The sequence below is a fragment of the Anolis sagrei genome, chromosome 6, assembly GCF_037176765.1.
Source record: "Anolis sagrei isolate rAnoSag1 chromosome 6, rAnoSag1.mat, whole genome shotgun sequence".
Taxonomy (NCBI): Eukaryota; Metazoa; Chordata; class Lepidosauria; order Squamata; family Dactyloidae; genus Anolis; species Anolis sagrei.
In genome coordinates, this window is record NC_090026.1 from 27,154,910 (window position 1) to 27,175,967 (window position 21,058).

The 21,058-nt window shown below is 42.5% G+C and overlaps 1 protein-coding gene across 1 annotated transcript; it reads right to left on the bottom strand.

Moving 5' to 3' along the window:
* Window positions 1-2,062: 2,062 nt before the first annotated feature.
* On the bottom strand, window positions 2,063-17,623 carry ASPDH (aspartate dehydrogenase domain containing). Its single transcript, XM_060780698.2, has 8 exons — window positions 17,537-17,623; window positions 13,836-13,895; window positions 12,825-12,969; window positions 9,063-9,147; window positions 7,532-7,681; window positions 6,517-6,743; window positions 6,278-6,417; window positions 2,063-2,273 (listed from the first exon to the last, which is right to left on the bottom strand). Exons 2-8 carry the CDS (start codon window positions 13,888-13,890, stop codon window positions 2,236-2,238), a joined length of 840 nt encoding a protein of 279 aa, XP_060636681.2. The 5' UTR covers window positions 13,891-13,895; window positions 17,537-17,623; the 3' UTR covers window positions 2,063-2,235.
* Between the last annotated feature and the right edge of the window lie 3,435 nt (window positions 17,624-21,058).

The window sequence follows — 21,058 nt, forward strand, 5'->3', positions numbered from 1 at the left end:
ATTCATTGGAGAAAATGATGTTTGACTTGGTTAACTCTTATTTATATTTGTACTCAAAAAGCATGCTCCTTTTCTATTTCTCCACAATTTTCATAATTGCTTTGTAAGGCAGATTGGGTTGAGAGTCAATGAGTGACAAAGGTTTTGCACTAAGTTTAATGGCTGAACCCTGACTTCCTAAGACCCAATTCAGTGCATTAAACATATATCTTTTCTTATTTTACATCAAATACACACATTTCAAAATTGCATTTGTAACATATTTCTCAGGAGATAACCAACTAGGTTGCTGTGAGTTTTCGGGCTGCGTGGCCATGTTCCAGAAGCATTCTTTCCTGACGTTTCACCTATGTCCTCAAAGGTTGCGAGGTCTGTTGGAAACTAGGCAAGTAGGGTTTATATATATGTGGAATAATGTCCAGGGTGGGAGAAAGAACTCTTGTCTGTTTTGAGGCAGATGTGAATATTGCAACTGGCCACCTTGATTAGCATTGAATAACCTTGCAGTTTCAAAGATTGGCTGCTTCCTGCCTGGGGGAATCCTTTGTTAGGAGGTCATCAAGTTCTTATACTTGAAAGGCCACACACAAAAGGAGACGTTTATGGTGATGATTCCCCATCATATGATGTAGTCAAGAACTGACATCATCAATTCAAATGTGGCCAGACTTTGGTGGAAACAGCTCCAATTCCTGGGTGACCCCACTCTGCTATTAAATAACACACCATCCAGCAAGTGGAAAATTATCACATAACCATTCTCTACCTAGCCCAAAATGTCATGGTTAGTGTGGGGTCCGTGGAAAAAATAATCCAAGACCATCTTCACATGCATAAGATATCTGCTCATTGGATCCCCAGCTGCTCACACCTTTTCAGAAGCAGGAATGAATTAAATGCTCTCAGGCTCTATTGATGATGTGCCATGGAAACCAGGAGGACTTTTTCAAGAGACTGATCACACAGAATGAAAGCTGGTTCCATTCCTGTGATTCTGAGACTAAAGTCCGGCCGATGCAATGGAAGCATTATGACTCACCGACTCCAAAGAAGGCACATGCCCAACTCTTGGCAGGCAAGGTCATGGTCACAGTATTTTGGGACCAGCACAGAGTAGTATTAATGGATTTCCTAGCAAAGGGTACCATGATCACTGGGGTGTACTATGCTTCCCTGCTGTGGAAATTGCAGGAGGCCATCAAAACCAAGAGACGTAGCATGCTCACCAAAAGTGTCCGTGTTCTGCAAGACAATGCACCAGTTCACAACTCACCTGTTGCCCAAATGGAAGCATGCTCTTGTGACTTTGAAATTCTACCATATCCCCTTTATTCACCTGATCTCGCACCGTTGGACTTCAGCCTCTTTCCAACAATTAAGTTATTTTTGAAAGGCAAGCATTTTTCAGATGATGAGACTCTGATTTCCAAAGTCACAACGTGGCTTTTGGAACAATCTGTTGACTTCTACGAGGTATTTACAGTTGCTTAAAAGATGGGAGAAGTGTGTGTCCCTAGGTGGCACCTAGGTAGAGAAGGACTAATAACTGTGCCAAGTTTCAGTGTCCTCAGTCCACAGGAAGTGGATATGGGGAAATCTTTAATGAATGCCCCTCGTAGATAGGTAGGTAGGTAGGTAGATAGATAGATAGATAGATAGATAGATACATAGATAGATAGATAGATAGATAGATAGATAGGTAGATGGATGCATAGATAGATGGATGGACAGATAGATTTGCCTTACAGAAAGGACCAAATTGTGCTTTCTTCCCCTCCTTTGCTGGACTAGCATTTAAATATACTTCAATGCTTGTGATAGAACTGTATCCAGCAGCAGGCTGGTTTACAAAGTCCAAGACAATTTATGGGGATTACACAGCTTTGTCTTCCAACAATGGGGAAAAGCCAAGAAAAAGTCTTAGGGCCACCTGTACTGCCCCCACAATTGTTGTGTTTTCAGCAATGATGTCTTTGCACTACCAAATGGTGGAGCTGACCTGTTACCTTTGTTCAAAGACACTTCTGATAGGAGAGGACAGATTGGTGGGATTTGCTGCAGCATTCGTAGATAATTCTGTGTATTATTGATGGACTAAAACATGCACTAAGGTACAGAAGGAAGGGAGATTGTAGACATGCCACCTACAATCAGTTCTTCTTGTCATCCACTCCCTTCCTTGCTTGAACCTCTGGAGCAGTTATTTTCAGCTTGTTTTCTTGTGAACATTCAGGTTCAGCAGAGATAGACTCGCCCTCCATGGCCTTGACATACTGCAGAGTAGAAAAAAGAAATAAATCAGTCAAGACCCTAGAAAACAGCTTCCTTTTTTTCTGAAAAAGACACATCTCCCAGCAGATTTCACTCAAGACATCCAAATTTTCTGAAACAGGTTGCTCGGCAGAGGAACAACTCTTTAGAACAATTTGTTGTGTAATTTATTACTGCATTACCATTCGTTTACAGCGGGAATGTGTCCTTTATTTATTGCATTATTTACTACTTTCTTATTACTTCTATTTGGTAAGGAGGAAGGAGGAAGAATCTATCTTAATAAGTATGAAAATGACCTACAATTTGTGGAAAAAGAGAGATACACTCAAAATGCCCCAAGAAAACATTTCCAGCTCCTACAAAAATAAGAAGAAACATAATGAGATAGCATTGTACATTACGTGATAGGAGTAATGATGTTAGCAGTCACTTTGTTTGTAAAAAGGAACATTGCGATCCCCTTGTGGCACTCTGAAAGTAATGCATTATTACTTGTGATGCATTACTTCTGTGCTCTCCTTCAAAGCTATATTTAAACAGCGCAATCCTATACTGTATATGACTGACTACTGGGAAGTTTGGCCCAATTCTATCGGTGTGGTTCAGACTGCTACTTGATTGTAGGTGAACTATAAATCCCAGCAACTACAACTCCCTAATGTCAAGTTCTATTTTCCTCAAACGCCACCAGTGTTCACATTTGGGCATATTCGGTATTTGTTCTAAGTTTGGTCCAAATCCATCATTATTTGAGTCCACGATGCTCTCTGGATGTAGGTGAACTACAACTCCAAAACTCAAAGTCAATGCCCACCAAACCCTTCCAGTATTTGCTGTTGGTCATGGGAGTTCTGTGTGCCAAGTTTGGTTCAATTTTATCGTTGGTGGATTTCAGAATGCTCTTTGATTGTAGGTTAACTATAAATCCCAGCAACTACAACTGCCAAATAATAATATCACCCACCCACCCACCCCCAACCCCACCAGTATTCAAATTTGGGCATATTGGGTATTTGTGGCAAATTTAGTCCAATGAATGAAAATACATCCTGCATATGAGATATGTACATTATGATTAATAACAGTAGCAAAAATACAGTTATGAAGTAGCATTGAAAATAATTTTATGGTTGGGGGTCACCACAACATGAGGAACTGTATTAAGGGGTCGAGCAGCATTAGGAAGGCTGAGAAACACTGCCTTAGGGCTCATTGTATCTAGGTCTAGTGCCACCTAGTGACTAAACTATAATGACATTATTCATACAATCATAAGATTTTGTTGTTGTGTACCTTCCAAGTTGTTTCCAACCTATAGCGACACTAAGGCGATCCTACTACAATGTCTCTTTGGCAAGATTTGTTCTGAATAGGTTTGCCATTGCATTCCTCTGAGGCTGAAAGAGTGTGGTTTTTCTCAAGGTCAACTAGGGCAATATTTCTGTTAAAGTCCTGCTAGCTATTTCTGAAAAAGCCTTCATGTGCTGAAACTATGAAAGACCCGGAGAGCAGTTTTAGCATGTGTTAGCTCTTTCAGAAGTTAAGCTAAATATTACTTAAGAGGCTCCTTTTGGGCCAAGAGGCACGATCCTTCTCTGCTGGCCCATCTTGTACAACTTGAGTAGAGATGTTCATTATGTCTGCACTTTTTTGGTGTCTCACAAACTCCTTCATAGGTGAGTTTTATCAATTTACAACTATTTTAAACTAGGCAACCAGTGTTGTGTAATTGTTAGAATATTACACTTAGATTTCCTCTTCAAGGCTGTACTTAGATATGAAACTTGTTGGGCAAATTCTCTTTCTTTCCCACCTAGTTTGTGAGGTTAGTGTCTATATAAAGGAGAATAGGAGAGTCATATATATTCATGTTCCTTCAGCATATGAGAGGAAAGGCAATTTATACATGTAACTGATAAATGAACAAATAAGTACACTAGCTAAATCAGCATAACGGCTGCCCAGATGCATCAGGGTTCAGTGGACCCCATCCTTCTCTTCTAAATACATTTTACCCATATGCTTCAGCAACCTAAAGGCCAGAGCAAGGTTGATGGATGTGTGGCCCTCAAGATGTCATTGGATTGCTGATAGCACGATCCTTCATCTACAGATGGGCATTGCAGTCCAACAATATCTGATGCGGCAAACCTCTCCCACTGATGGACTAGCTAGAGATTGACTCCTTAAAAATGGAGTGGGCTAGAACATCCTCAAGGGACAAGATTCCTCACCTCCATCCTCCTGGAGAGCTATATCTATATAAATAAAAATGTACTGTTTGTTTTTGGGATTAACATAACTCAAAAACCACGGGACGAATTGCCACCAAATTTGGCCACAAGACATCTACTAACCCTAGGAGTGACCATCACTAAAAAACCTGATTTTGTCATTTGGGAGTTGTAGTTTCTGGGATTTATAGTTAACCTACAATCTAAGAGCATTCTGAACTCCACCGATGATGGAATTGAACCAAATGTGCCACACAGGACTCCCATGACCCAACAGAAAACACTAGAAGGGGTTGGTGGGCATTGACCTTGAGTTTGGGAGTTATAGTTCACCAACATCCAGGGAGCACTGTGGACTCAAACAATGATGGATCTGGACCATACTTGGGACAAATATTCCATATGCCCAAATATGAACACAGATGGCATTCAGAGGAAATAGACCTTGACATTTGGGAGTTGTAGTTACTGGGATTTATAGTTCACCTACAATCAAAGAGCATTCTGAACCCCATGAACAATAGAATTGGGGCAAACTTCCCACACAGAACCCCCATGACCAAAAGAAAATACGTGACCATTGAGTCCAACTCCCTTCACCAGGGCAAGAAAATGTAATCAAAGCCCTCCTGACAACCAGCCATCCAGCCATAGATATAGATAGATATATATGATTCACACACACACACATATAGTATTATAGATTTGAAAGGGACCCCTAAAGAAGGACAATTATATGTTGCGTGTTCCAGAGTAAGCAAATTAGACAATTTCCACATCAACACTGACAAAGAAACTACAAGAAATACTGTTGACCAACAAGCATAACATTACATATATTAGAAACCAACACTTTCTCATTACTTTATTTTCCAGATCACCAGACTGGGCCACAGCAACGCGTGGCAGGGGACTGCTAGTCTACATAAATAAAAATGTAATGTTCGTTTGTGGGATTAATATAACTCAAAAACCACTGGACGAATTGACACCAAATTTGGACACAATACACCTATCAGGCCAATGAGTGACCATCACTCATAAAAACACTGAAAAACACAGAGGAAGGGACTTAAAAGCCAAAAAAAGTAATAAGACGCTACAGTGCATGCGCAAAAACGACTCCTCCTGGCAAACAAAACACACAATAGCATATCACACTCTCTTCCGGACTGCAGCTCCAAGCATCCCCTAGATCAGGCATTTTAGGAGAGGAGGATGATCCAAATCCACTGCTTCCAAGATGCAAACTTTCTTCTTCTTGGATTTATTGAAGAGCGTCCCAATCCCTGCATATTTCCAATTTCCTATTTCTGGACTGCAACTTCCAGCAATCCACCAGTTAGATACATTAGATAGAGATAGATTGGTAGGTAGATAGATCAATCAATCAATCAATCAATCAGGAGGACTGCTGGGAGTTGCCGCCCTAGAATAGGTAGAGAAGGAAGGAAGGAGAGAAAGAGGAAGGGAAAGAAAAGGGAGCAAGAGGAAGAGAAGGACGGAAGAAGAGAAGAAAAGAAAAAAATGGGAGGGAAGGAGAGAAAGAAAGAAAGGAGGAGAGAAAGAGGGAGAGAAAGTTGGCCACAGCAACGTGTGGCGGGTACAGCTACAGTAGTTTCTACAAAAGATGCTTCCTGTCTGATGGTGAAGCACCTCCATAGAAATGGCCAGTGTTAGGAGTAAAGTCATCATTAGAGTAAGCTGTTGCACTTTCAGCAATGCCAACTTAGGAGATACTAGATATGGGAAGGTATTTATCCTCTTACCCAACAGGCTGCTCCAGAAAGCAGCAAAAGTGGCAGCTCCAGTGACAGCCCCAGAAGCAGCTGGATTCTTGCGCCTGGTGTTGACTGAGAAGCCTCCTGGCCCGGTTGCTTCAACCTCCACCACATGGTAGTCAGGGAGACTGCAAAGGGAAATTGGAGTTCATTAGATGCAATAATTTGATGACAGATAAAACAAACCGCCACTATCCCAGCATCATCAGAGGAGGTGAGGGACTCACTTGGGGTCAGCTATGAGGCAGCCTCTCACACCATCAAAGCCCAGGCTGGAGGCAGCCATACAAGCTGCTGCCATGGTGTTGACATTGTTGGGGGCCAGTGGACACAGTTGGCGCACAGGGCCATTATACAGCACCACCCGCTCCTTTCGGGCCCCTTGCAGCAGCTCCCCAAGGTGCCCGCCAAGCCGAAAACTGTCAGGGTGTTTCACCATGGTGACTGTTAATGCCTACGAAGGGGAAGAACAAAGAGTCGGGAGGAACAATCCGTCCTTAAATTCACCTTGGTTGCCAGCTATTTAAAATTGTAGCACTGCTGGAGCAAACACTTATGTTAAGTTAAAGTAGAATATTGACACTGTGATTCAAGCAGTACAGAGCTTTGGTAAATTACTTTATTGAATTCCAGCTCTCTTGGCTCTGTAGCCTGCATGGCCACTGAGAACAATATAGTCAGGTCTCCATATTTGCTAAGGTTAGGAGTGCAGGATCCCCACAAAAGTGGAAAAAGCATATATGAAAACACATTTTTTTAACCTATGAGAATAACTCTGTAGGTCCTCCAGCACTGGAAGCTGAATATAGAATCACCCTGGAATAATTTCTTCAGTCTTCCAGTGCAACTCTATGGGTTTTTTGGTTATTTTGTGTGTCAGGAGCAACTTGAGAAATTGCATGTCGCTTCTGGTGTGAGACAATTGGCCGTATGAAAGGACGTTGCCCAGGGGATGCCTGGATGTTTTACAATTCTGTGGGAGGCTTCTCTCATGTCCTCACATGGGAGGTTGGAGCTGACAGATGGGAGCTCACCCCGCTCCCTGGATTCGAATCACTGTCCTTTCGGTCTACAGTTTCTAGATATTCCAAGGTAGAATTCTTGTATCAATAAAATCAGCGAAATGAGTTCTATGATGGAGGAAAAAAAGACTAAGAAGCAAGCTACTTCACATGCCTTCTTCTTCACCCTTCCCTTTATCGGCCCACACTGTGCACATCCTATCCCTTTGCAGGATCATACCTGAAGCATCCCTCCATCGTCCAGTCGCTGGATGTCTTGACCACCCCAGAGAGCCCCACTGGGAATATAGAGTGTGTGTCCTGCCTTTCGTGCAGCTTCACGCAGTTTGAGCTCAGTGCCTGAATCGGCTAAGGCTGTTGGTGAACCCACCTGGCAGACATAGAAATGCTTGCAGTGATTAATGCTGAAAACCTATAGGGACACAGCTGCCTCAGGGTGGGACTAGACTGTTCCTCTTGATTTATTTCATGCTAAATAACCACAGTCAGCCCTACTATTAGGTATCACACTTGTAAAGTCACGACAGGGGAGAAAACAATTAATTATTGTTATTATGGATTACACCTCATATTGCTCCTCTGTAAAATAGACTCATTGGGAAAGGGTGGAATTTGAATTACTTGTGCCTAATTTCAATGGCTCTATTTTAGATAAGAATTACAATACAACCCATGTCTATAGGATCAGTACCCCTGATTTCTCCCTAGGCATTTTCTAGGTCATCTGACACATCTCTATGATATTCTTCTGCCAGAGCTTGGCCATAACGTCACATTGGAAAATCTAAAAATACTAGGGAGTTGTGTACTCTACCCATTCTCTAGGACTGCAATTCTATTTATTATTTATTTATTTACAGCATTTATATTCCACCCTTCTCGCCTTGCAGGGGACCCAGGGCAGACTGCAATGCACATATACATGGCAAACATTCAATGCCATTAGACATACAACATCTATAGACACACACAAAGGAAATTTAACATTCCAGCTTTCTGTATTCATGAAGATATGCTCAATTCCAGCCACAGGGGGAGCTGCCGCTTCATCCGCCACTTGTGACACCGAGTCCTTTGATGGAGTACTTCCTCATTCTCCTGCATGCTGCTAGAAGGTTTTATGGCATCATATATTAGTTAAATTAGCCTCCCCGCATAAAGCGGTACCTACATTTCCTACTTGACAGATGCAACCATCGGGCTGCATAGGTCAACAACATGACCTCTCGGCCAGTAGTGATTTAATGCATCTGGCTATTAACTAGCTGCGCCTCAGCCCCGTCCATACATCTGCAGGAAGTTGTTCATTTCAATAGGGTTCACTATTATCCACGGTTTTCCATTTCCACTATGTATCCCACATGTATCTGAGAGTTGTATTGCACTGCTGGGTTTAACCTTATGGTTCTACTGGTAAGGATGGAAGAGGAAGAGGTGCTAGTGAGGTTTTCTACTTTATATGCCAAAATATAAACTTTGCGCCTTGGCAGGGGGAAGACATCTATCTTCAGGTAGCACAAATGTCTTCTGACAGGTCTGTAAACAGTCTATTAAACTTTAAATTAAGGAAGTTGGTTAGTTGGGGCATGAAGGTGGTTGATTCTGAGTTTTTTTTGCTGCAATAGACAAGAAATATTATTTTCAGTGAAGCAAGCAAACAAAGGTAATTTGCGTGCTCATCTTGGAAAAATGTTGGGAGGAAGAATGTGTGATAACATCTGGCTCTTTCTAGATTAATATGGACTCCTTACCATGAAATCTGCAGTTCTGAGAAAGGATACCCCATATTCTCGAGCAATGCAAGGGTGTGCCACTTCAACAATGATGTCAGGACGGCTTTTGAAATAGAAGAGAGAGGAAGAAGAAAGGCTGGAGCTAGGAAAATTGCTTTTCAAAGTAGTCTGCAGTAGTTTAGAGGTCTAAAAAGCAGTTAGTTTTATAGTCAAATTTTTAGAATACAGTTTATTATTGACTTTTCTCATTCTTCATAATTAATTAGTTTTTTTTAAATACCACCAGACTGCGACAAATAGAACTACACAGTGAAGCCATTCCCTTACAATCCTTATAACTCTCTCTCTCTCTCTCTCTCTCTCTATATATATATATATATCTAAAACAGAGTAAATTTACATATCAAAAGAGTATGTTACATCAAAAGGTGTGATGCTATGACTTATTATGTTACAACTGGAATGTGACTTATGACCTCATCAGTCTTCTTTTCATCTTCTCCCTGTTTCTCTACGCTGCTGAAACGGAGTCCCATAGAGTCCATTGCATAATGCAAAGCAACTTCTGGTTGGATTCCATGGTACTCTGATTTGGCAACGTAGAGCTCATATTACCTGATTCCAAATGGCAGAAAGCAGAGGAAAGATGGACTTCAATGGGGAAAGGACGTGGGATGGCAGAAGATGGACCTCCACAGGAGGGAACAGAGTGCGACTGTTCCCTCCGCTGTTTTGGGAAAATGAAAATCTCCAGAACTTTTTTGGGAGATTTTATGATCTTTGGAAAGGGATTCATCATCTTTTGGAAAACCACTGGTCAGATGACCTTTTGGAAAATTATATCTCCACAATTCATGCAAGGCAACTAGCTGTTACATTGATGTACCTAGGAATGTCTTTGAACTGTTAGGTACAAAGATATGCCAATGCATGTGTGTGTGTGTGTGTGTGTGTGTGTGTGTATTCAGCAGAGATTCAGAAGCGTTTCTTTTAGTTGCCAAAAAAACAAAAACCCCTACTCTCCCTTAAAATATATTTGCTTTTAAATCATGCTCTCAGGGGACAAAAATAAACAGACTTCTTTAAAAGTAATATAGTTGGTTTACTTCATGTATTTAGCATACAGGTACTTTGCTTATCAATCCAGTTACAAGTAGATTTGAAGTAGTTTCTCTGTGTAGGTAACACGGGACATCTTCCAAAGCAGATTTCTGTTTTGAGAGTGTAATAGAGTCTCTGTCTAGTCTCTAAGCATACAGTTCCTGCTGGTGTCTGAAAGCAATCTTCTCTACAGGATTCACAAAGCAAACTGTTTCTAAACGGAGTCTGAGTCCTGAACACGCCCAGTTCTGATCACATGGTCTGCAGCCCCTTCCACAACAATGAGGTTAAAGAAAACTGCATACCAGGCATGTAGCCGGGGGGGGGGGGGGGGGGTTGGGGCTGAAGCCCCCCCCCCCCCTGAAATTCTCATGGTGGTCCACAAAAAGGCCTTACTGGTACATTATTTAAACTGTTATGTTTATTCATATCATCATCTGATCACCATGCTCAATATATCCCATATGCATGGGGCTACTGGGGTAACGATACTAAAGGTTTGCTAGGGTAGACTCGCTTTCGCTCAGACTCAGCCCCCCCCCCCCAAATCAAAGTCAGCCCCCCCCCCCCCCCGAATCAAAATCCTGGCTACGGGCCTGTTGCAAACCAATACATACATATACAATACAGTAAGTAATTATATACATAACAAACAACTGGTGGAGGCTTGAGACGGTTGCTATTTCCAACAGCTGTCCCATGCTGTCTTTGGCTTTCCCACACTTTATTTCTGCTCATATGATGAAGTTCTTAGTTCTGCCTCAGTTTATCAAAAAGGAAATTAACTGCAAGTAATGTATTGTTCCTAACTTCTTCCTTCCAAGCTCTGGCAATAATACTGAATTATCAGTTACTGCCAGAAACAACAGCCTTTTGGCACTTGCAAGACTAACAAATGTATTACCAAATACATTTCCCCTAAAAGTTCTGCTTCATCAGATGAAAGCCTTTCCTACATGACAAATAGAGATTAGAAAGATTATTCATTGGACTAACTCCTGGAATCTTTCAGCCATCACGGCCATTCACAGATATTGAGAATGGTGAACTGATTAAGGGTGTATTTACACTGTAGGATTACCAGTAATGCGCTCTGACAGCACTTTAACTGCCATGCCTCAATGTTATGGAAATGTGGGAGTTACAGTTTTACAAGTTTTACAGCCTTTTCTGCCAAAGAGGGCTGGTGCCTCTTTGGCAGAAACCACAACTCTCACGATTCGAAAGCATGGAGCCATGGCAGTTAAAGTGGTGTCAAATTGGATTAATAATATATCCAGCCTAAGATACATAATGAAGTTTGTCTCTATTCAGTCTATAGGAGATAATGTTGAAACTCTTGTTGCATTACAATCCAAGCTGTTATTTATTCTACTTCATCCACAGTAATATCAATGGAAACCTCAGGACTGGCCAATGATTTCCAGCACTGACAGCTTAAAATCATCATAGTTATGTGGCTTCCTCTATTGGTTCCCCTCCCTATGGACTGCCACCCCCAAGAAATGAGCTTTGCTTTGTACAACTGAATGGGGACCCTCATGTCAAATCCTTCACATGGAGGTTTCCAAGGATGTGGCCATGCACCTTTCCTGTGACATCAACCATTTGATAGTTTCTTGGCTGGTCCACCATTCTATAGGTTGCAATACCTTACCAAAGGGCTTATATGTAGGAGTTACTGGCAGGGAGAGCTAAAACATGCTGGTCTTGCTTTTTGGCCTTTGGCCCCACCAAGCTCTACAATATTGTTTCTCAACCTTCCTAATGCTGCGACCCCTTAACACAGTTCTTCATGTTGTGGTGACGCCCAACCAGAAAATTATTTTTGTTGCTACTTCATAACTGCCATTTTGCTACTGTTAGGAATCGTCATGCAAATATCTGATATGCAGGATGTATTTTCATTCACTGGACCAAATCTGGCACAAATATCCCATATGCCCAAATCTGAATACTGATGCAGTTGAGGGGAGATTGATTTTGTCATCTGGGAGTTGTAGTTGCTGGGATTTATAGTTCACCTCCCATCAAAGAGCATTCTGAACTTCACCAATGATGGAATTGAACCAAACTTGGCACACAGAACTCCCACAAGCAACTGAAAATACTGGAAGGATTTGGTGGGCATTGAACTTGAGTTTGGGAGTTATAGTTCACCTACATTCAGAGAGCACTGTGGACTCAAACAATGATGGATCTGGATCAACTTGGCACGAATACTCAATATGCCCAAATGTGAACACCGGTGGATTTTGGGGAAATAGACCTTGACATTTGGGAATTGTAGTTGCTGGGATTTATAGTTCACCTACAATCAAAGAGCATTCTGAACTTCAGCAACGATAGAATTGGGCCAAACTTCCCACACAGAACACCCATGACTAACAGAAAATACTGCGTTTTTTAGGGTCTTTGGTGACCCCTCTGACACCCCCTTTTAACCCCCTCAGGGGTCCCAACCCCCAGGTTGAGAAACACTGCTCTAGAACATGGCCCTCTGAGAACTTTGATATTAAATCTGGCCCTTAGGCTAAAGGCAGTTCTCCATCACTGGCACACAGTAATTATCTGCAGATGTCCAAAGCATACTTGTATGCCCGAAGGCTCGCGATTGGTTCATTCTGCTTATCCCTGTCATGCCAGTAAAGCAATCTCTAGCTAGGGTTGCCAGCTCACCAGGCCAAGAAGTCTGCCAGCTTCTCCAAACGCAGCTCCACTGGCACATTTCCCTCCAACTTCCTGGCATCTCGATTCCAAACAAAGGCCAGCTCCAAGCCATGTTGAAAGCCGTCATCTTGGAGCCGCTTCACCAGGTACTGTCCTGAAGAGAATAGGCAGAGTAGAAGAGCATCACAAAGCCAGAGCTTTTGGCTCTGTTTCTCTTGCATCTGCCATACCCTTCCCGTGGAAGAACAAAAACCATCTATGAAGCCCAAGCACATTTACTAGGATTTCTCAGCCTCTAGCCCCAGACCTTCATGTCTCACAGCCAAGAAGAAGAATTGGCTAAACAGGCAGCGTTTATCCTCCTACTCCGGGGTGGCATCCTTTTTGGAGTCACTGATGGAAGCATCTTATGCCCCTTTTTGTGAGGATCAAGAAATAGTTGGCTGCCCACCATTGGAAACAGAATGCTGTGCTTCATATATGCCAGCAAGGTAATCCTTATGTTCCTATAGAAGGAACGCAGATTCAAGAATAGAGAGGACTCTTCTACTAGCCTTCAGCACAAATCAATGAAAAGTTCTGATATTTAGACAACCACAGCACAATGATAGGAAAAACAAACCTTAGGAGGTGACAGACTACTGTGTGGTCCAAGTCCTAAGGGACTTTTGGCCCATATATAACTGGGTTAGTCTTGCTAGCCAGAACAAAAGTCGATTGTTGCTACAGAACATCTGATCATTTCATCCAGGGTAAACACACACAATCTGGCACTCTGGTGGATAGTCCCAACTAGATTAGACTAATTTCAATCACTTCTTGAATGGAGGGTTGGCACACTGGTAAATCCCATGGATTCAATGAATACAGTTAAAACTAAACATTGGATATTCAGTCACAGACAACAACAAAAGAAACACAAGCTAAGTTAACTTAGAAAATCAAGATCAGTATAAGATGGATGAGACTCATCTTTGAAGTATGATAAATGGGGGGAAACAGATAAGAAAGGGCACTTACCTAGATATCCGTAGCCCACAATTCCAACACGCCTTTTCCTTTGGTTCTCTGACATTCTGGCTATTATAGTTTGAGCACAGAAAAAAGAAACCAGGAATTTGAGAGCAATTAAATTATGTTTCTTTTAAAGAGCAATGAGTAAAGTATGACCCCTGGACTGTTTTGCATCCTCAAGAGTCTGCTAATATTCTTTTTTTGTCCCCAGAATGACCCTAGAGCCCCCTGAGCTGCTGAACTTGCTGATTGAAAGATTGCAGGTTCAAATCTGGGGAGCGGCATGAGTTCCCACTGTTAGCTCCAGCTTCTACCAACCTCACAGTTCAAAAACATGCAAATGTGAGTAGATCAATAGGTACCGCTCCGGTGGGAAGGTAACAGTGCTCCATGCAGTTATGGTGGCCACATGACCTTGGAGGTGTCTATGGACAACTCTGGCTCTTCGGCTTAGAAATGGAGATGAGTACCATTCCCCAGAGTTGGACACGACTGGACTTAATGTCAGGGGAAAACCTTTACCTCTACCTTAAAAATTACCCCAAAGGCAATGGTGTGTGTATATTTAGAGTACCATGGGCGTCTGGGATTTATAAAATTGCCAATATCTTCCCAAAAACATGCCAAAGATCTCAGCTGGGAGAGTGGGCCGATTTCTGCATATTTTACAATTTCCTGCAGCAATTTAGACACCTCTACCTCCTTGGGAAGGTTTGAGGCAATTTCTGGCAGGGAGGAGTGTGTGCTAGAGATGTATGAGCCTCCAAAATCTTCTGGGAAGTTAATGCAGCCCTTTAGCTTTCTACAATTGCCCACCCCTGGAATCACAGCTCTGGAATTAAGTGACTGGTATTAGTGTATGTTTTTTTAATGGCCAAACCCTCTCTTGGGCAAAAGAGCCAGTGCTTGACCTTCAGTTACAATAGGGGAAACAATCATTGTAAGAATGTGCGACATGCAAATACCAAAATCAGTTGCAGTATATTTTAAAAGCAAGCACATGCATAGCGAGTTATTGCATTACACTTGTAATAGAGCTGAAGCATTGACTTTTTCAATTAACAGAGATAAGTACATCACCTGTCACAAGGTGAATAAAGCTATTTTATTCACCTTTCTGAACTTAATTGTATTCCACAAAAAAGCAAGAAGAGCTGATTTCCTCAGTAACAATGTATTTTTGTGCATTAGCTCTAGTGTCATGAAACATATTTTAAGATAATTTTGTTAAGTGATTTCGGCTACGGCAAAACCGTGGGTTCAGAAGCCTGGCGTGTCTCGCTTTCCAGAAGGTCAAATCAGACACAGACGGGATAGAAGGCAAAACCAGAGGTTTATTCTCAATGGCCAAAGAGAATATCAGCAGAGAAATCACTCCAAAATATTGACATACTGCAATTGTGAATTCAGAGCATTCCAAGTTCATTTGACAGCTGTTCAAGAAATCTGCCCAAGCTCCTGATTGGTTGAAATTTTTTTGGCTAAGATCCGTCCTCTGAGTGGCTGAGGGCTGTGGAGCAGGAAATTCAATAAACTGTCATTGGAGTATTGGAAGTGTCAGTCCATTTAATGGTCCACCTCTGAAAAAGGTGTGATCAGAAGGAATGCAGTGTGGCAATATGTAAAAGAATCCTTGCTGAGCTCAATGGGTTAGCTCTGGTTGGCACAATAAGGTTAGTCCAGTGTACACAATGGGAATGGTGATCATCTCAATAGATGGAGCTGGCTTGAAGTGTGGGTGCCAGAGATAGCACGGATCTTACCAACGGGTACAGAATGGACCTAGGGAGCTTTGATACTGGATATTCATTGAGCATTTCCCCGCACATTCTTTAGTTCATTGTGAGGGAATTAAAAGGAGGATTTGGGTGTGACCAGGCAATATTCTAGAGATAATTCATACACTTAACTTCCTTAGGCGATGCCTCGTAGTCCTTCATCTTGGCACGTTTCTCTCTTTTGCCCTCCATTCGTGCCTCTTCAAACTCCACAGCACTGCTGGACACAGCTGACCTCCAGCTGGAGTGCTCAAGGGCCAGGGCTTCCCAGTTCTCAGTGTCTATGCCAGAGTTTTTAAGGTTGGCTTTGAGCCCGTCTTTAAATTTCTTTTCCTGTCCACCAACGTTCCGTTTTCCGTTCTTAAGTTCAGAGTAGAGCAACTGCTTTGGGAAATGGTGGTCAGGCATTTGGACAACATGGCTGGTCCAGCGGAGTTGGTGGCGGAGGACCATCGTTTCAATGCTGGTGGTCTTTGCTTCTTCCAGAACGCTGACATTTGTCCGCTTATCTTCCCAAGAGATTTGCAGGATTTTCCAGAGGGAGCACTGATTGAATCGTTCCAGGAGTTGCATGTGACATCTGTAGACTGTCCACGTCTCACAAGCATATAGCAGGGTTGGGAGGACAATAGCTTTATAAACAAGCACCTTGGTATCCCTACGGATGTCCCGGTCCTCAAACACTCTCTGCTTCATTTGGAAAAGGGCTGCACTCACAGAGCTCAGGAGGTGTTGAATTTCAGTGTCACTGTTGACTTTTGTAATTCATACAAAGATTAATGCAAAACAAAAGGTGCAGCTTGCTAGGCTTTTGCAGAATTTCTATTTGATATATTTTTATACATTTTATATTTTGATATCAATTTCTCAATATCAGTTTGGCCTTGAATGGGCAATAAGGACCCATTGGCTTTACAAAATACCCATTCTCAGGGGATATGAAAACAGCCAGAATTACTGACAGGCTCAGTGTATCCGCCTCCATTTTTGGACTCTACTTGGGAATTATCATAAAGGGCAGCTTACTTTGGAAGGTACCATAAACCATTGTTCAACAGTGAGCAAGCTGTTTGAATTTAAGATCTATGTTTATCCATGCATGTCCGCTGTTGTAGGATTTCTCATTACTCAGTCAGTTGATGGCTCATAACTGGTGGTGTGAATGGCTTCCATTGTAAAGCTTGTGATGTACTTGAGATGATATAAAACCTATAGCGGCATCACCATTTCACAGAATACATCATCATTTGGAGTTGCCATTACCGAGTGCATGAAACAGCCCTCAAGAAATACTTTATTCTTTGTTGTTCTGGTGTTCCTTGAAGTCATTTCTTGGTGGGATTTGTTCAGAGGAGGTTTGTCATTGCTTTCCTCTGATACTTTTGTGTGTGTGTGTCAGGAGTGACTTGAGAAACTGCAAGTTGCTTCTGGTGTGAGAGAATTGGCTGCCTGCAAAGATGTCCGGATGATGTTTTGATGTTTTTACCATCCATGTGGGATGCTTCTCTCATGTCCCTGCATGGGGAGCAGGAGCTGACAGAGGGAGCTCGCCCACTCTCTCTGAGACTGAAAGAATGTTACTTGACCAAGGTTACCCAGTGGGTTCCCATGGATAAGAGAGAGTTTTAATCCTAGTCTCCATGGTTTTAGGTTGTGTCTACACCATAGAATTAGTACAGTTTGACACCACATTAATATGAAATAATGGAAGTTTTACAAGCACTTCTCTACAAAAGAGTGCTGGTGCCTCACCAAATTATAAATCCCAGGATTTTATAACATCAAGCCATGGCAGTTAAAGTGGTGTCAAACTGCATTCATTCTACACTGTAGATTCATACCGTGTTGTCCTTAAGACACCTTTGTAACCTTTCCTCTCACCCTGCCACCAAGCTGTCAAATTGCTTTCCATGTTCCAAGGAGACTCACCTGACTTTGTGGCCCTGATTCTCCACTCAGCCACTTTCAGGATTGCAGCTTGAAGCAGAAGAGAGTGCTTCTCTCTGAGTGCCCTTTGGCCACTCCATTCCTGAAGAATGTTAATAATTAGCCCAGACTGGTTTTGTAAATCTAGAAGGGATTGCACTGTTAGCAAGCAGAGGCCAACCTGATTTCCCCTCTCATTCAGTCTATACAGGTTGAGTATCTCTTAATCCTAAATGCCTGGGATCAGAAGGATTTTGGATTTTATCATATTGTATCCTATTTTGGAATGCCTGTTTTTGAATATAAGTACATAATGAAATACCTTGCAGTTGGGACTCAAAACTAATCATCAAATTCATTTCTGTTCCATGTACACCTTTAGACCTAGAGAGGTTTTCTGCCTCTCTAGGTCCTCCAGCATGATTTCACCATAATGAAGGACTTAGAGATTTCTGGAGAGAACATTTTAATCAAATCTGCAAAGCCATAAATCCACTACCATTCCAAGTACAAAGAGGCATGTTCACTTGTGCCTCCTCTGGCTCAGAGCACAGATTTCCCCTCTTTTTATACATTCCAGGCTAATAACACTAAACTACAATTCTCATTATTCCATTGGTCCCAGGCATGTAGCTGGGGGGGGGGGGGGGGGGGCTTGAGGGGCTTCAGCCCCCTCCCCCCCCAATTCTCATGGTGGTCCGCGAGAAGACCTTACTGGTACATTATTTAAACTGTTACGTTTTTTCATATCATGATCTGTTCACCATGCTCAATATATCCCATATGCATGGGGGTATTGGGGTAATGATACAAAAGGTTTGCTAAGGTAGACCCTCTTTCACTCAGACTCACCCCTCCCCCCCGAATCAAACTCAGCCGCCACAAATCAAAATCCTGGCTACGGGCCTGATTGGTCCCAACCTTTTTTTTGACCAGGGACCACTTGACTAGAGACTACTTGAACAGGGACCACTTTGACTGGATCCAGACAGGCCTTTATCCCAGAAACATCTGCATTAAAAAAAAATTGATGTTTCTGGGGGCCTGTCCACACCCACCCCAGAAAGCGTGCACTTTCTGGGGTGGGTGTCTACATGTTATCTCAGAAGTAGCCCAAGATAATGTATGGAGGCCCTATCCCCCTCCCCCAAGCCCCCAGACCCCTTAGGAAAGTAATAAAAATGTAAGTATCCTCCATTAGAAGCCTCGACCGGCTCTCCCGACGCGCCAGGAGAGTGTGTGTGTGTGTGTTGGGGGGGGGGAATTTCCTTCCTCCCCCCTAACTCTCTTGGCACATCATTTCTATGCACCGGGAGAGCCGGCCGAGGCTTCTAATAGAGGGCACATAAGTTTTTATTACTTTTCTAAGGGGTCTGGGGGCATGGGGTGGGTATTTCCACAGCTTACCCGGCTTATTTAGTTTGATAAACTGTGGGAATACTGTCTGTGGGAATACTGTCTGGGAATACTGTCTGCAGTCCAGACCCCAAAACAGTGGATTTATCCTGCACCTTCTTGGAAGGTGCAGAAGAAATCCACTATCAAATTAATTTGCTGCAAACCAGGGTTTTCTTGGTTTGTAGTTAATTAATTTGGGACTGTCCAGAACATCATCAGGACAGCCCCTTCCCACAATAAAAATCCTGTCTGGATGGGCCCTTTGACTAGGGACCAGTCTCCAATATTAGTACCAAAAGGGTGACGAATCCGTTTTTGGCCAACTTTAGATTTGGTTTGGTTATTCAGGGTGCTGATTCAGAAAATTGCATTGGATAGACCACATCAGCTTTAGTTTCTGATACAGAACATATGCCATCCAGTCGTTGCCATCTGCTCGCCGACAGAAAACCATATTTAATAATCTAGAGCTGATGTGGTACTAATAATCTTTTGTGGGTAGTCAGCCGCTCCCCTCCCAACATCCCTGTTGCCTCAGCACTATAAGAGGGTTTCACGAGACCAGTCTCTCTCATTGCCACGTGGTATCGAGGCAACAGTGTAGTAATGGTGAGGCCGTGGACCATATTTTTGTTCTTGCAGACCACTGGTGGTTCACGGACCACAGGTTGGGAACCACTACATTATTCCATTGCACTGAGCCATTGCAGTTCAAGTGGTTTCAAACTGCGTTGATGCACTCTCTGCGTTGATGCACTCTTTGCTATGTTCTCATTGAAATCAGTCCTCCTTGCCCATCTTTGCAAGTGCCAGATATATAACTCTGTAATTAATACAGGCGACTGCTTCGTGTCATTGGTCCTGGTGTCAATGTCTTCCCATTAGGACACAATTTTCTAGTCACAGCCTAAGGAAGTATCCTAACAGCACTCTTGTCACTTTTAATTTCAGGTGACTATTATCATTCCCAGTCCTAGTAGACACCTTGGCATGTTTCCACTTCATCTAATCTTCCCTGCAGTTGGCAGTGTGGATTTTTGTAAGGTCTTTTTTAATGACATGTTAATACTGTATATTATTATTATTATTATTATTATTATTATTATTATTATTATTATTATTAGCTGTACCTGCCATGCATTGCTGTAGCTAACCTTTCCTCCCTCTTTCTCTCATTTCTTTTCTCTCTCTCTCCTTCCTTTCCTCCCTCTTTCCTTCATTCTTTCCCTTTTTTTTCTTTCCTTCTCTCCTTCCTTCCTTCTCTACCTTTTCCTTTCCTTCCTTCCTTTGCTCTTTGCTTCTTTCCTTCCTTCCTTTCCTTCTTCCTTTCCCTTCCTCTTTTCTTTCTTCCTTTTAAATGTCCTTCTCTACCTCTTGCCTGAGCGCTGCTGGGAAGGGAGTCTTGCAACCCTCGGCCTTGCTGGGCCCAGAACGGGGTGGGCGGGAGGCGTTTTTCCGAGGTGGGCCAGCCCCTTCTTTCTCCCACTGCTATGGGGTGCCTTCCCACCAGAGGAGTCATTTTTGCACATGCACTGTACCTGTTTCATCTTTTTTTGGGTTTTAAAGTCCCTGATTTTTGGTGGGTTTTTTTAGTGATGGTTACTCATTGGATTGTTAGATGTATTCTGTCCACATTTGGTGTCAATTCATCCAGTGGTTTTGGAGTTATGTTAATCTCACAAACCAACATTACATTTTTTATTTATAAAGATTATTATTATTATTATTATTATTATTCTAATAAATGCTGACTTTTAACAATTGTACCAATACACTTGTAAAAGTAAATGTAAAGGTTTCCCTTTGACATTAAGTCCAGTCGTGTCCGACTCTGGGGAGTGGGGCTCATCTCCATTTCTAAGTCAAAGAGCCGGCTTTGTCCATAGATGCCTCCAAGGTCATGTGGCCAGCATGGGGCGCCGTTACCTTCCTGCCAAAGTGGTACCTATTGATCTACTCACATTTGTATGTTTTTGAACTGCTAGGTTGGCAGAAGCTGGAGCTAACAACAGGAGCTCACTGTTGTGGCTGAGCTATTTTCTGACGATGAAGATGATGGGATTCAGATTCCTACTGGGTTTCAGCTTCCTGGCTCTTTGTCTGTGCCTCAAATCTCTGAGCCTGCTT